The 15,505-nt window shown below is 44.0% G+C and overlaps 1 protein-coding gene across 3 annotated transcripts in view; it reads right to left on the bottom strand.

Annotated features, from left to right (window-relative positions):
• Positions 1–15,505, bottom strand: part of UNC5C (unc-5 netrin receptor C) — a 306,008-nt gene that overhangs the window by 20,945 nt on the left and 269,558 nt on the right. For all 3 annotated transcript variants that reach the window (XM_081876731.1, XM_081876732.1, XM_081876730.1), the window contains 2 exons: positions 10,400–10,568; positions 7,395–7,628 (listed from right to left, as the gene is read on the bottom strand). In XM_081876731.1, the coding sequence (XP_081732857.1) occupies positions 7,395–7,628; positions 10,400–10,568 (403 nt within the window). The remainder of the gene's footprint in view (positions 1–7,394; positions 7,629–10,399; positions 10,569–15,505) is intronic.

The raw sequence follows: 15,505 nt of genomic DNA, 5'->3' as shown, positions 1-15,505 counted from the left end.
TTCAAGTACTTTTATGCTTTTCCACTCTAAGAGTCTCCAGAGCAGATTACAATCAGATCATCAAAAATTATACCACTAAGTAAGAATTTGAAACAATGCTCTTTAATGCCACCTGATCTTGCAAAAAGGCCTCTTCGGTGGAGGGCTCAGCAGGTTTATATGGGGAAGCACTCTAGGACCAAGCTATTTAGGGATTTATATGTCAAAATCAGCAGTCTGCATTGTGCACGGAAACAAACTGGATCGATGCAACGGTCTACCTGCCATGCTCTGAAGCAGGTGAAATCTTCAGTCTAAAAAAACCCTGTCCACTGTACAACTACACATTATATTTATCTAGCCTGGGTGTTACTGGGACATGGATAGATGTGGCCAATATATATATTTTTAGAAAAGGCTGCAGTTGAGGGACCAGACCCAGGAGTGAAAGGCATCTCATGACAAGAGTGTTACTTGCCCTTCCTTTGGGTGCACTGGTCCTAAAACTGTGAAATCATCTCCCTAGCCCAGGCGGAACCAAATAAATGCCCTCCAGGGGCTGTTGGCCTCCAGCTCCCATCAGCCCATCACCCCCAGCCAGCCAGTGGTGGCAGGCACTGTAATCCATCAACATCTGGGCGGCACAACTTTGTCTGCCCTTGCCGTAGAGAGACTCCCTACACAACATAACCTTCAGAGATCAGTCGAAACATTTATTTAAAAAGGCACGTGGGGCCACTCCGAAAATGAATTCTTACTGCTGCTGTTTCTCTACCTAATTTATAGTGTATGTTGGTTTTATGATATGGCTGTCATTTTCTAATATTGTGATTTTAATGATGCTTTGTGAGTTGCCTGGAGGGTCCCACTGGGACTATAAAGTGAGATGCAATTTAAACAAAAATAGACACACACAACTTAAGGAAAGCCACGTGATCCCAGACTTGAACACTGCAGTGTGAAGCTTGGCTGTGGGGGAGCCGTTCTCCACAATTCTAGAGTAATCGAGGCAGCAAATACACAGCTGGCCATGAGCACCATTGGGTGAAAAGGTGGGATACAAATTTAACAAAAGGACTGGTCCTCAGTCTTGCAAACTGTGGTGCAGAAAGGGAGAAGGAAAGGAAATTGACAGCACTAAAGGGGACAGTTTGCAACAGTTTCCATTTGCATTTTTTTAAAAAGGACAGTGGTAGGGGTCCTTCATTTACCCATAAAGAAATGAAGAACAGTGGCTATAGTTGACCCACATTGCACATTCCTACCACATCTCACCGTGTAAGCTTTATTACTGATTAGTGCTGGATGAGACAAAAACATTTCTGCTACCATTACACAAGGAAGAAAAACAAGCCGTTTTTACAAGGAACAAGGCATTATTTATGACACGTCATTAGGCTTTGCTGCTGCGCCTAAGACTTTGGCAACTGTTCAGGGAATGCTTCAGCTGAATAATTTGAGGAGTAAGTCTGTCAGGAGAAATGCAGCATTGTGCCTTTTATAATCAGAACGCCTCTTCAGCCTTTGGTGACTGTTTGGGGGGGGGGTATGTACATGACAAGCCATGGATGATTTATAAATAGCAATATATGATTGACAGCTTAGGAAAATTAGCACACAAACACTCTATACAGACACTGTATATAGGAAGGGGTTGTGAGCACATATTCATTACCCATAAAGTAGGGTCAATGGAACTCCCACAAATGAAAAGGTCACTAATGGAGAATCCATGTGAAATGAGTTCACCATTTCTCCCCGCTCCACTATCATTTATTTGTTGTTTGGTACCATGGACCATTCCTTGTCTTCATACCAATTAGAAAGAGGCCAAAATGTGATAAGAAAAGACAGTGCTGGATAGACAATTCAAGGCAAAAGCTCCACACAAACATTCATCCAGGTGATGCTTGCAGCAGGCTTCCTCAAACTCAACCACTGGTCCTGCTAGCTAGGGATCATGGGAGTTGTAGGCCAAAAACACCTGAAGGGCCAAGTTTGAGGAAGCCTGATTTACAGAGACCTTTCACACACACCATAGTGGGTATTGGCAGGCTGGTAATCCCAGGGCAATAGTCTTAATAACAGCTAGAAGGGATTCTACATTAATTAAAAAAATAGGAAGCTTGCATTCCAATCATATTTCAGTCTGTGTCAGGAGCCGGAGTCCAACATAGGTCAGCAGGAAAAAACCGGTGTCAATGAAGTTAATTCTTCCTTCAGATCAACCTAAACGGCAACTCTTCCCAGTAGGTCTTGCCCCCAATGAGGCAGTTGTGAGGACTGAAGGTCCTCGCCTTCCCACAGCTGCCAAAGTCCCCTCCTCTCAAGAGTGTTTTCCAAGCAGTCATAGACAGTATCTGCACACAACCAATCTCTGCTCTGCTCTTTTCATTTCTCTGCATGATCTAGGAGACCAGGGAGAGAGGGGAGCTGGTCACAGAAGGAGCGGGAGACCAGCAGCCTGCCTCATCTCTGTCTCCTGGCTGCCCTGCCTCTGATTCTGCCCTTGTCTTTGCCACAGCCTCTTCCTGCTCACTTCACTAAACCATATTGCCCCTTCAGCTTCCGACACCTCCCAGTCTGCTCCCTCTTCTCCCTCTGGCCACTCATCGCTGTCCCACCACCAGTCCCCTTGCTCTGAGCCTTCTTCCACCGGGGGTTTCCCTCGGGGGTTCCCCAACTGATGCCTCCCACCACTCTTCTGCATCCAGCCAGTCCCTGACAATCTGCTTCATTTTTAGTGTTAACTGTATAAATCAATCCCTAGGATCCCCATGTATCTTGCTTCATAGATAGAAGTCTTATGTCCAAAGTGCAAATCCTTTTAAAGATAAAGAAGAGAGAGCAGGGGTCTTTAAATCGCCTATCTATAGTTAGCAACTGGAAAGAAGACAGTTCCTACTATGATGAGATGTACTTATACTTAAATTGCAGCAATTGTTTCTGTATTTGCATCTCTACATATCAATTAGCCTATGCAAATCTTACAAAAACCCACCCCGACTTTTGCCCTCTTTTTTAGTGCTGCAGTTCCTCTTCCATGGCGATGCCTAAGTGACCAACCTGAGCTCCCGCAAACTAATGAAGGTGATGCAGGGAACAGGGAGCACTTAAAAAATTTGATTGTTTCAGCTGCAGAGTGTGCAGAATCCCAAATTTAGCCTGTCTCCTTGGCATTATCCGGTTGACAACACTTCCAAGTTTGAGGGCTTTTTCTGACTGGTCAGCATGCTGATTCAATGCAGCAGAAGCCTGAAAGCCACATGACAGCTGTGACAATCCCTGCTGTTTCCTGCTAGGTCAAACGACAGTCCACAAACTAGCTAAATCAGCATTGGTGGCACCATCTTACAGAGTAATGGAGTGCTGCTATCTCACTTTGCATCTGGCCTCCCTTAAGGTAGCTGCCTCTGCTTTTGGCTACTGCTAAAATCAGCCATGGGGAAAGCTGCTGCTTCCTGGGATGAAACCTCAGGCAGGTCTGCATAACAGGTGGTCCTTATGGCATACACAGCACACCAGCCATGTGCAATGGCTTGCCACATGCTTTGCAATTCCACTATTCCTGCTCCTACTTTATAAAACACCTGGTGAACCACAATGTATTGCTGGCATGCCACATATGGTCCTGTGGGACATTTGTTGTGCTAAGTTTTATTATATTAGTTAAGATCTGCACATCTGCAAAGCAAACCAACAGAATACACACACATGCACAAACACATATACATGCATACATACTTGTACGTACATACATAGATACATGCACAACGTTTCTGTATGCTACCTTTATGCAGACAGTGCATATATGGGCAACCAACAAGGACCTGGGGAACAGCCTCATTGGCTCCTGCATATGTCAGTAGGTTAGATGCCTCTATTACTAATTCTCAGAAGATGTTTTCCTGTGCATGCAAATTCCAGAGAAAATGAGAAGACACCCACGGACCATGTGGACTAAGAATGGCAGATAGGAAAAGATTATTGTCTTTGGGAGACTCAGACCTTGACACTGCTTAGAACTTAATCCCCTTTTAATGAGTCCGGGATGCAAGTAATAATATTATGATGAATAAAATGCAGTAATTTTCCAAGAGAAGCTGTCAGACATTGGCCCAAATAAACCCCATGCAGAGCAAGGAAGCTTTGCTGGCTTGCTTTTTTTCAGCTGCAGGCAGATAATAGTTTTTAAGAGAGTTTAAGATGGTATAGCACAGGTAGTATCGCCCATGGTGTACTAATTTGTTCTGTTCTGCTGTTACCTGTTTTCAAATAGGTGTTGCAGATTTTTTTAACCACACTACAAATACCTACAAAATTGGATTGACCTGTGATGACATGGGAATGAGTGCACACGCACCAAGGGCAACACCTCTTTGATACCACCTTCAGCTTTCCAAAACCTATATACCTTGTCTTCATCCTACTCCTTCAAACACTTCCCCCCTGTGTTTCCAATCACTACAGAAACCAGTCACTCTGCTTTTGTAACAAAGATAGTACGCTTTGATGTTCTGGAAGACATGGTGCCAAAATGCATTCGGAATGAAAATTGAATTTGCTAGCAAAGCATTATAAAATGCAAACATCTTCTAGGCAGAGGTTATTGATATTGTTATGGATTCTTGTTATGTAAAACTCTTGGGAATAATCCACTCTGTAGGAAATTTGCAAGTGGAGGCAGTAAGATACTGGCAATCCAGCCAAATACTTAATGCTGGGAATCTAAACTTCACATCAGTACAGTGGTACCTCGGGTTACAGATGCTTCAGGTTACAGACGCTTCAGGTTACAGACTCCACTAACCAAGAAATAGTGCTTCAGGTTAAGAACTTTGCTTCAGGATGAGAACAGAAATTGTGCTCTGGTGGTGCGGTGGCAGTGAGAGGCCCCATTAGCTAAAGTGGTACCTCAGATTAAGAACAGTTTCAGGTTAAGAATGGGCCTCCAGAATGAATTAAGTTCTTAACCCAAGGCACCACTGTATAGATGTCACCAGTGAAGGACCTTTACCATGATGCAGCAAACCTACCTAGGCTTACCTCATAGTGCCTCTTATTTCCCCAGAGCCCAATACCCGCCCTGGATCCCCTGCCTTCCAGCTTCCCTTGGCGGACACCTCTGACCACTGCTGCCCTGCTCTCTCTACTGCTCCCCTTCAAACCTGCTCTCTCTTCCCACCACTGCCCGCAAGGAGCCCACCCAGCCTCCTGCAACCATACAGTTGCCTCAGGCCGAGAGTGGGCCATGGGGGGAGCCTATTCTGCTATGGCTAGAGGCTGCTCAACCTCCCTGGATCACAGAGTTCATGGAGATTGAAAGCAATGCTCTCGCTTCCGGTTTCTGGAATAACACACACACACTTGCACATGAGCCAGTGTTGCCTCCCTTTAACCTGCAGGAGATGGCGAGAGCCGTCAGGCAGGAGCTCTCACACCTTGTGGGCAGGCTCAGAGATGTAAATGGCAGGTCCAGGCCCCTGGGAAAGGAGTGCCAGGTGCTGGCACTGCAGCCACAGAAGAAGAAGAAGAAGAAGAAGAAGAAGAAGAAGAAGAAGAAGAAGAAGAGGAGGAGTAGTAGTAGTAGTTTGGATTTGATATCCTGCTTTATCACTACCCGAAGGAGTCTCAAAGTGGCTAACAATCTCCTTTCCCTTCCTCCCCCACAACAAACACTCTGTGAGGTGAGTGGAGCTGAGAGACTTCAAAGAAGTGTGACTAGCCCAAGGTCACCCAGCAGCTGCATGTGGACGAGCGGAGACGCGAACCCGGTTCCCCAGATTACGGGTCTACTGCTCTTAACCACTACACCACACTGGCTCTCCACACTGGAAGAGCTCGCCACACTCAGGACACTGTGTTGCCGCCACATGCTGAAGTGCTGCTGCTGCCTACCACACCATCTGCACCTCAGAGAAGCGGTTCTCCGACAGGGCGGCTGCACATAGCCAAGTGATGAGACAATGGCCAGTGGCAACAGCAGTGGCACCATGGGCAGCTGGAACCCTTGCCGTGTGCACCGCATAAAAAAACCCAGAACCCCCCCCCCATCCCCTTTCCCTGGACGTCATTTTTGGCATCCGATTTCCATACATGTCTGGAATTTTCTGGATGCATGGCAAGCCTAAACCCACCCTATATTTGTCGCAAGTGTACATGGATTAACTTGCAGGATAGAACTAGCACCTGGTTTTATAAGTTTATTGCAATGATGATTATTGCCTAATGGGTGATGCGGATGGCAGGAAAAAGAGATTAGATCTCCACCATCCTTGTGACTTCAAGTAGTTCTTCAGCTGAGGTTTTCTAAGTGGTCAATGGGCTTTGGGGATCTGGCCCAAATGGTGGGCTACTGGACCCCTTGGAGGCCTGCTGTAACAAATTCACAAAAGCACTTAAATACATTTGCTCCAAGTAAAATGCCACTCTTAGTATAGTTAGGGAGGAGATGAAGAGCTGGGCCACTGAGCCCAATGGGTTCCTCACCTGCACTTTACTTGTTAGCTCATCTTTGAGTGAGGTTTGTATCTCTGCCCTGCATAAAAGGGCCTTTTCAGCAGTGGCTCCTCAGCTATGGAATATCAGTTAACACTTTCCCCCCTGCACCGGCTAAAAAACTTATCTCTTTCCCAAGGCTTTTAATGCTGTGGCTCCTTGATGCACTAGGACACCAATTTCTATAATTAGGAGGAAGAGAGGTAATATTGACTGATATTTTTTATGCTTTCTATTGGAACTATTTAATTATTTTTACTGGTATATTGTTTTATGGTTAGTTTGATTTTATATTTGATGCACCCCATCCTGGGATCACTTGCTTGATGAAGAGTGGCTTGAAACAAAATAAATAAATGAAATGAAATACATTTAAATTTGCATTATATAAGGCCACATGCACTGATAGGGAAAGCAGCAGCTGAGGTACATTTCAAAGCCATAGAAGAAAGCAGCAAGCGCTTGATTAACAGCCCTGGTGCTTTTTTTATCGTTATCAACTATTTACAAAGAGGCATTTATATGTTTTGCATCTCTGGGGCACTGGCACTTAGCATTAAAAATACATGAACCACCAATGAAGTTCTGGTGAACCTTATGGCCTGTTAATAATGCAAAAATCTCAGAATCCAGGTGATGATACAGGTAAACAAAAGAAGGAAGAATGCTGGGAGAAGAATTAGCCTAATGTACAAGAGAAATAATTACGCAAAAGGCAGTGTTGGTTCTTATCTCTGCTTTCTTTCTTTGCTCCCCTCTGTATTATAAAACAAAGTATTGTACAACATCCGACCTCATGCACAAAAAACGAAGTCTAAAAAATGCACAATAGCTGTAATCAGGAGGCTAATATATGGTAATTGCAGCATTTAGATCTCCACACACACAATTCTAAAATGAATGAGTCTAATTATTACCTTAAGGGCATCTTGGGTGTCATCCAGGCAGTAGACACGGATATTATATTCCAAGGATGAGCAGATCAGTGGTCCAAAGATGGCCAGCTTGAGACGCTTGGCAGCTGCTTTGGTGATCGACTGCCCTACCAAGGCGTAGGTGCTGAGAGTTTCTGTCAGGATATGGCAGGCCTCTGGATCCAACTGAATGTAGCATGGGGTGGTGAAGTTTTCTTCTCCAACTGCTACCACATCCTAAAAGGTGGGAAGTTAACAACACAAAATAACAAATCAGCCATATGCTTGATAGGATCCAGCTCACTGTTATGATTCAGGAACCACCTACCAAACTAAGGTGCAATGGTGAGATTTTCAAAAGCAGGAGGTGTCTGACAGCAGAGATAGCCAAGAAGCTGAGAATCAGGAGCCAGCATTCAAATAAGTTTAGGGACTATATCTTTTGGGACCCTTGTTTTTTATTTACTTATTTCTAGAAGCATGAATTGATGCTTTTGAATTATGGTGCTGGAGGAGACTCTTGAGAATCCCATGGACTGCAAGAAGATCAAACCTATCCATTCTTAAGGAAATCAGCCCTGAGTGCTCACTGGAAGGACAGATCGAGAAGCTGAGGCTCCAATACTTTGGCCACCTCATGAGAAGAGAAGACTCCCTGGAAAAGACCCTGAGGTTGGAAAAGTTTGAGGGCACAAGGAGAAGGGGACGACAGAGGACGAGATGGCTGGAAAGTGTTCTCGAAGCTACCAACATGAGTTTGACCAAACTGCGGGAGGCGGTGGAAGATAGGAGCGCCTGGAGTGCTCTGGTCCATGGGGTCACGAAGAGTCAGACACGACTAAATGACTAAACAACAACAGGAAGCATGTCTAACATGAGTCTACCACTAAAAAGAAACACTAGTTATATCAGATACATTGACTTCTAAAAGGAAGCCTAGCAGGAAAGGTGCACTGATCTATTTCTAGCAAAACATCTCGTGAATGCCATCTCACTCATTCTATTTGCAAGATTACTAAGGAAGAGCATAAGTGAAGATCAAGAGCATGGAGAAAACTGACCTGCATAACTGATTATGCTTGTGGACAGTTATCCTGCTCACAGTTCCATATGCAAAACAAAACCATAGGGAAAGGGCCATAGTGCAATGGCAGATGACCTGCTTTGCATGCAGAAAGTCCCAGGCACAATCCCTAGCATCTCCGGGTAGGGCAAGGAAATAAATACCCCTGTCTGAGATCCTGGAGAAGCGCTGCCAGTCAGTGCAGACAGTAGTGATGGACCAATGGTCTGACTCAGAGGAAGGCAGCTTCCTACCACTGGACCACAGACAAAGAGATACTTTGGAATACTTTCCCTGCTTATTTTTCTGTGCAATACTGCATGGGGACAAAAGGTGTCTGGTAAGTTTGGTACAAAAATAAAACAAGCAAGAACAGAGGAATGTGCAAATGTTGTATCTGTGACACAGGGCGCTCTGATGAACCTTCTATCTGCAGTCTCCAAAGGATGCTGGCAATGCTGGTGATCCAGGGAAATAGGGATGCTGGATCTGGTGATTTCCTAGCTTGGGAACAGATTCAAGACTCTGGGTAGAGGTGATGCTGCACATTTGCAAAGGTGACACCATCCTTCCTAAGGGCTAGGAAGAAAGGTGCCACCTGAAATGCTGATTCTGCGCACCTCTGCCAGCCAAGTCATGAAGCATTTGTGCAGGCACTCATAAGGCTGACCTGCCTCCAGCCATGCAAACATCTGTTCAACTGAGTAAGAGCAAGAGACAGGAGATCGGTTCCAAAAAAGCGTGAGTGAGGAAGCTTGCTGAAGGTGAGGCTTACTATGCAAGAACCTTGGTGATTGTTTGCAGACTATGTGTGTGATTCTGGAAACTAGTTTTAACAACTGCATGGTCATGATTAACATATGAAGTTGCCTTCTCCTGAAAAAGAGCATTGGTCCATTTAGCCCAGTCTCAAGGAAGACAGAGAGCTTTTCACAGCCCTGAGCTTCTGGATTCAGAGATGCCTCAGCAGTGGCGTAGCATGGGGGGTGCAGGGGGGGGCTGGCCGCACCGGGCGCAACATCTGGGGGTTAGGGAAATCCACGGGTTAGGGGGCGCAAATCCACGGGTTAGGGGGCGCAAATCCATGGGTTAGGGGGCGCAAATTACTTGCCTTGCCCCGGGTGCTGATAACCCACGCTACGCCACTGTGCCTCAGGGCTTCCATTAACGGATGGAACAATGTATTTAGCTGTAACTGCTTTTGGTTTTTTTAAAATAATTATGAATGTTTTTAGAACATTCTGTTTTAGAGTGTTTTAGCTTTGCTTTTAAATTGTGTTTATCTGTCCTGGGTTCCTTGGGGATATAAATTCACTCCATCAATCAATATTTATTTATTTTTATTGCATTTTTATACTGCTTCATAGCAAGCCTCAATGAACGAAATACAAAAATGAAATATAAGCAATAAACACAATGAAATGCCATATACAGAATAAAAGTAAATAGCACGCACAAGGAATAAAAGACATGGACTCCAACTGAAGCCTAATTCAATTAAGGGCTCTTCCACCACATTACAGAAAGCAAGAACACTTGCAATGGAGTTTCTCAGTGCACATGGGGAATATATGCAGAAGAGGCAGGACCTAAGCTGTGTAGGACTTTAAAAAAACACACAAAACACTTGAACTGGGCCTTGAAATAAACAAGTAGCTTGTGCATGCAAAACATGTGTAAAATAGTCTGAGCTATAATTTTCCCACATCTAATCTAAGGTCACAATTCAAACCATCGTCCTCTGCCTGCAGACCTACACAGAAAGGCAGAATCAGTGCCATATCTGCAGCCCTGCTGGCATAGATATATGGTCCAGAGGCGGTGTGATGCTGCCATTAGAATAGAATAGCCAGATAATTTACAACAAATGACTTAATAACTTGTCCTGAAGAGTTGTGGCAAGCAAGCAATTATGGTGGTATATGGTGAAGGTCTGTAGACTCACCTCCCACTGTCCCTGGGCAGTTTGGTTCTTCAGCTGGATCTTCCAGTCTTCCGTGTTTGGCTCCGCACAGTGGTGCATTGTCAGAATGACAGGGCGGGTCAGCAGCGCTCCTGGAGGTCCACAGCTCACCACAGGGGTCAAAAGGGTTTGGCTGTCTTCTACTGGTGGCCTGGCAAGATTATAGGAAGGGAAATCCATGTTTTTCACATGATTTTAAGAAATATGATGTAGAAGCAGGTTTGTTTTTCAAATCTATCATCATAGTTATTCCTCGGTGCAAGATGCAATGTTCCTTAATGTTTAAACCATTGCACAAGAAGGAAGCATGCAAGAAAAAACACAAAAATCCCAGAACAATGGTAGCCAGCCTTTTTCGTAAGTGCGGCAAAGTTCAAGTTGACTATAAACTATAGAGTCTTTGCCAACCTGGTGCTCTCCAGATGTTTTGGACAACATGTGCCATCAGCCCCAGTAGTTCAAAACATCTGGTGTGCACTAGGTTGGAGAAGGCTTCTATAGAGCAACTTTAATTAATTGTATTTTTTATTTTAGGTTTTATAAATGGCTCATGGATGGAGGTCATCAAAGCAGCAGACAAGATAAAAAATAGGATAAAACAAGACACTTCTAAAAGCAATAAAATCATTTCTATGAAAACAACCACATATCTGCAAATATACAATGAATGTTCCGTTGGCAACTGGGTCACACCCTCAGGGAAAGCCATCTTCAATACAAACATCTTCAATGGGCACCTAAATTTCTTGACATTAGGTGACTGTCTAATTCAGGCTGGTAAGTAACTCCAGAGGGTGGTTCTAGATCAGGGGCAGGGAACTTAAGGCCAAGCAGTCAAATGTGAATCTCCAAGCCTCTCTAGGTCACATGCTCTCCCCAAACCATACCCCATATTGGTCCTTCTCTGCACTCACCTTGAGTGCTTCTGCCTGGCTAGAATGCATCATTTGATCATGTTTCCTGCTGTTCCGGATGGAGGACAAAGAGGTGCACATTTGTAGAAACGTCTGGCTTTTGCATGGCTGAATTATGACCATGCCTACCACTTTCATGTGTCACCCAGAAGTGCTTACCACCTTCATATGTCACCCCTTCCCTAGACTATAGACTTGTGGCCCCAATCTCATTTTATATGGTCCTTTGCTCTTCCTGAAGCTGCTCCATTCTCCTATCCCTCCAGAGTTCCTTCTGTACTCTGGATGAGAAAAGGTTCAGCAGAGAAGGGAGTAAGCTGCATTCCCAAAATATCTATCAGCTATAAAGACTCTAGTCTAGTCCACACATCACAGTATGCCAAACTAAGGCTTACCAGGGTGGTGCAAATGAATGCTTTTGATTACTTGTTCATCGTAAACGGCATCACTGTACTGACTGGGTTTAAAATAGTTTAATTGTCATGACTCTCTCAAGGAACACTGGGAACTATAGTTTTATATAAGGTTTCTGAGAATTCCATTCCCTACCTAACCTTCTCAGTGAGCTACAAATCTCAGGATTCCCCATAGGGAGTTCATGCTAGCAAACCACTTTAAGCTCATGGTGAGTGCCATACAGATTTCATTAAACCGGTTGTGCCATCTGTCAGTATGTCTGCAATTTGGTTTGCAAAAGTGAAATCTTGCTTTTTGACTGACATGCAGTTTCAACAGCTATATTCAAGGAAAAGGAGAAAGAAGAGCATAGAGTGAGAGGAGGGAAATGAATCACTCACAAAGAGCAAATGGCAACCCTTCCAGTCGGGTTAACTGAAGGCTTTGGAAATTTAAAACTGTTGTCTTCCTACTGCTGTCTTGCTCTATTAATTAATTTATTTTTTTGCCTCTTCTTCCAAATTAGGATTTCCCATTTCAGTCTTATCACTTTTATCCTCCCCCATGTTTAAATTTTGAAAAAGGTGAGCAAATTTCCCAGTAACTGAAAATGATTCACAATTTGTCTACAGATCCAAACTGAGACAGAGAGGATGTCTGTACAGGCTTTTAATTATTTGGATTTTTTATTCACAGCTGCTAGGGTGAACTAATAAAACTCGTACGATGATCAAATTAATTCTGTCAAATGCATTCCTTAAAAAAGGGTAAGTGTTTAAAAAATAATTCTCCAACTCCCGACTCATAAAGGGATCTCACAAATGGTATTTTAATATTCTGCTCCTTTTCAATATCTGTTTGCCAGTCACCCACATCACAGCACTCTACCATGGCAAATGTGCTCTGGAAGCTGCTTTTAATAACATCACATGGTAATCACAATAGTGCTAGATCTTTGCAAAGATTCAATAATAATCAAATGCATTACTTGCCCACTTAAATGAATGGGACTTAAATGTGCTCAAGTTTGGCTGGGTTCTGAGCTTTATAGAGGGAAAACAAATTCTTTAAAATGGTGCTCTTTGCTGGGTTGCCAGGTGATGTGACCAAGCTGAACATGGTTAGGATCCAGCCTAAGTCCCTCTTCTCTGGTCCCACTCCACCCCACTCCCAAAATGCCACTTTTGGGAAGACTTATACCAGTCTTAACTCTACCAGCTTCAGCTCAGTGGGCAGAGCCAGGATAAGCAAGTTCTACCTGCGTATATTGGGTTAAGCCAGGGTTGGAGACTTAATGCTGGCTGAAGCTGCTTATCCAGGGCTAGTCCAGGATGTTTCACCGATTAAGGCAATTCCCCTGTGTCCTCTGCCACCATGCCCCTGCCTCCTCCATGGGTGAGGGGCATAGTGGTAGGGGGCATGGCTGTGGAGAAGGCGGGGCATGGCCCAACAGTGAGCAGTGTGTTCCCTGGGCCCAGCTCTTCTGCCAGAGGCAATCACCTCACATTGTGTTATGGGCAGCCCAGCCCTATGTTTCTCCCAGTGGATCTTGCCATAGGATTGTTCCCCAACAATGCAACCTTTTGCATGTCTATTCAGAAATAACATTCATGTGTTTTCCATGGGGCTTACTTTAAGGAAAGCATGCACTAATCCTTATCTCTTTGCTAATAAAGTACTGGTTTACGGTTGCTAGAGCAATTAATAGAATAATTTGAAAGAATATATATATCATTCCTTTATTATACTTAGCGATTTAAATCTGTAATTAAGAGATGTTAAAGAATTGCTATGTCATATGGTAGCAGCAGCTAGCTTTCTTTATGCTGAGTACTGTAAAGAAAGAACAATTCCTACAAATGAAGAATGAAAGGAGATAAATTTCATTGATATGAAATTAAGGAAAAATCAACACGTAAGAACCAAAGAAGGAAGACAAAGATGTAATTATTACAACAAAGACTGTTGTTTGTTTCTCAAGTTTTGAAACAGCAAAACACATACTTTTATTGATGTTAATCAAGTGATTAATGTTCTAGAGATTGTTGCTGACATGCATTACAGCTTGGAAGATGTTTAAAAAGGTGTGATTACTATTATTTGTAAGGATAATAATATAGGGAAGTTTTGTTTATGTATTTTTGCAACAGTATTTTGTAAAATAAAAATAATAACACATATCTCAAAAATAACAATGGGCATAATTACATTGGGATGGTAGAGAGTCCTGAAACAATGCTGAACTTACAGAATTTTCCTTGCCATTAACATGCCTTTTGGAGAGAGTGAAGCGAGATCCTGTGAGTATCTGACAGCAACACTACCATTTCATATGGACCATTAGATTCCCATGTTGATGGCTTACTAACACTTTCACTGAAACCCTCAGGCTTTTATGTGCTTTAATGGGAAGATAGCACACGAGAGGCCTCACAGTGCTTTGACACCCACAACCTGCATCCAGCAGAAAGAGCAGCTTTATTATTTGGCCAAAGAGTGAATGCTGTCAAGCTCAAGCGGAATGAATCTAGGGAGATTAGAAGGAGAGATAAAAGTTCTGGAGCATGGAGGTGCAAAAACAAGGAGCTGGGATGGAGGCCCGGAGGAATAACACATTTCTGCTTTTAGCCTGAGCTATTAAGAGCTGCTTTGTCGTATTCTGAAGTGAGGCTCACGGGACGCCATGTTTGCAGCAAATTAGCTTTGCTCAAAGAGGGCCTGGTTTTCTCACGCCTCTAACACTCACAACCCAATCTTATGCATGTTTACCTTAGGCTACAGTCTTAAGCACAGGTACCTAGGAATCAGACCCATTGGACTCAACGGGACTTCTTTCCAAGTACAGGATTGCAGTGCTGAACTTGGCTTGTAACTTTCCATTGTTAAAATCAAACTTGTACTTCAGTACTCAGACAACTACCACTGATGATTTCTATTGGTGTTTTTGTAAAATGTGCAATTGTGATAAGGGTAAAGGTAAAGGGACCCCTGACCATTAGGTCCAGTCGTGACCGACTCTGGGGTTGCGGCGCTCATCTCGCTTTATTGGCTGAGGGAGCCAGCGTACAACTTCCGGGTCATGTGGCCAGCATGATTAAGCCACTTCTGGTGAACCAGAGCAGCGCACTCAAAGGCCGTTTACCTTCACGCTGGAGTGGTACCTATTTATCTACTTGCACTTTGACGTGCTTTTGAACTGCTAGGTTGGCAGGAGCAGGGACTGAGCAACGGGAGCTCACCCCATCGCAGGGATTCGAACCGCTGACCTTCTGATCAGCAAGTCCTAGGCTCTGTGGTTTAACCCACAGCGCCACCCGCGCCCCTGTGCAATTGTGATAAACGATCCTAAATCTTGGATTTCAGAATGATGGTGGTCTGCCATGCTATAGGCTTACATAGCTCTTGATAGTTTTTTTGTGTGAAAATTTTTGGAGGTGGATGGGTGGGAGGGAGTTGGATATAACCCTGTTGAACAGCACCTTCAAGGCTGCTGCTTCCTCCCACCCCTTGAATACTGGCATGAACCTGAGAGCTGAGTAGCTGCAAAATTCAAATTCCTACACCGCATGAGAGAGACCTCTGGTTAGATTTACAAACACACACACACACACACACACACACACACACACACGAGTGTTCCATTTCTGGGTCTGCTTGCAAACCATTCTGTGGCCTCAGCAGCTTTTCCAGTCTTGTGTCGATACAGATATATGCTGATCAGAAGGCTGTGTTCACACACTTTGCCTCCTCCCTGCAATTAGCGCTAAAGCAAATGCAC

This window comes from Podarcis erhardii (assembly GCF_964252035.2).
Source record: "Podarcis erhardii genome assembly, chromosome: 9".
In the NCBI taxonomy this organism is placed as follows: Eukaryota; Metazoa; Chordata; class Lepidosauria; order Squamata; family Lacertidae; genus Podarcis; species Podarcis erhardii.
The sequence above is the reverse complement of the archived record's forward strand: the minus strand, read 5'-3'. Positions and strand labels throughout refer to the sequence as shown.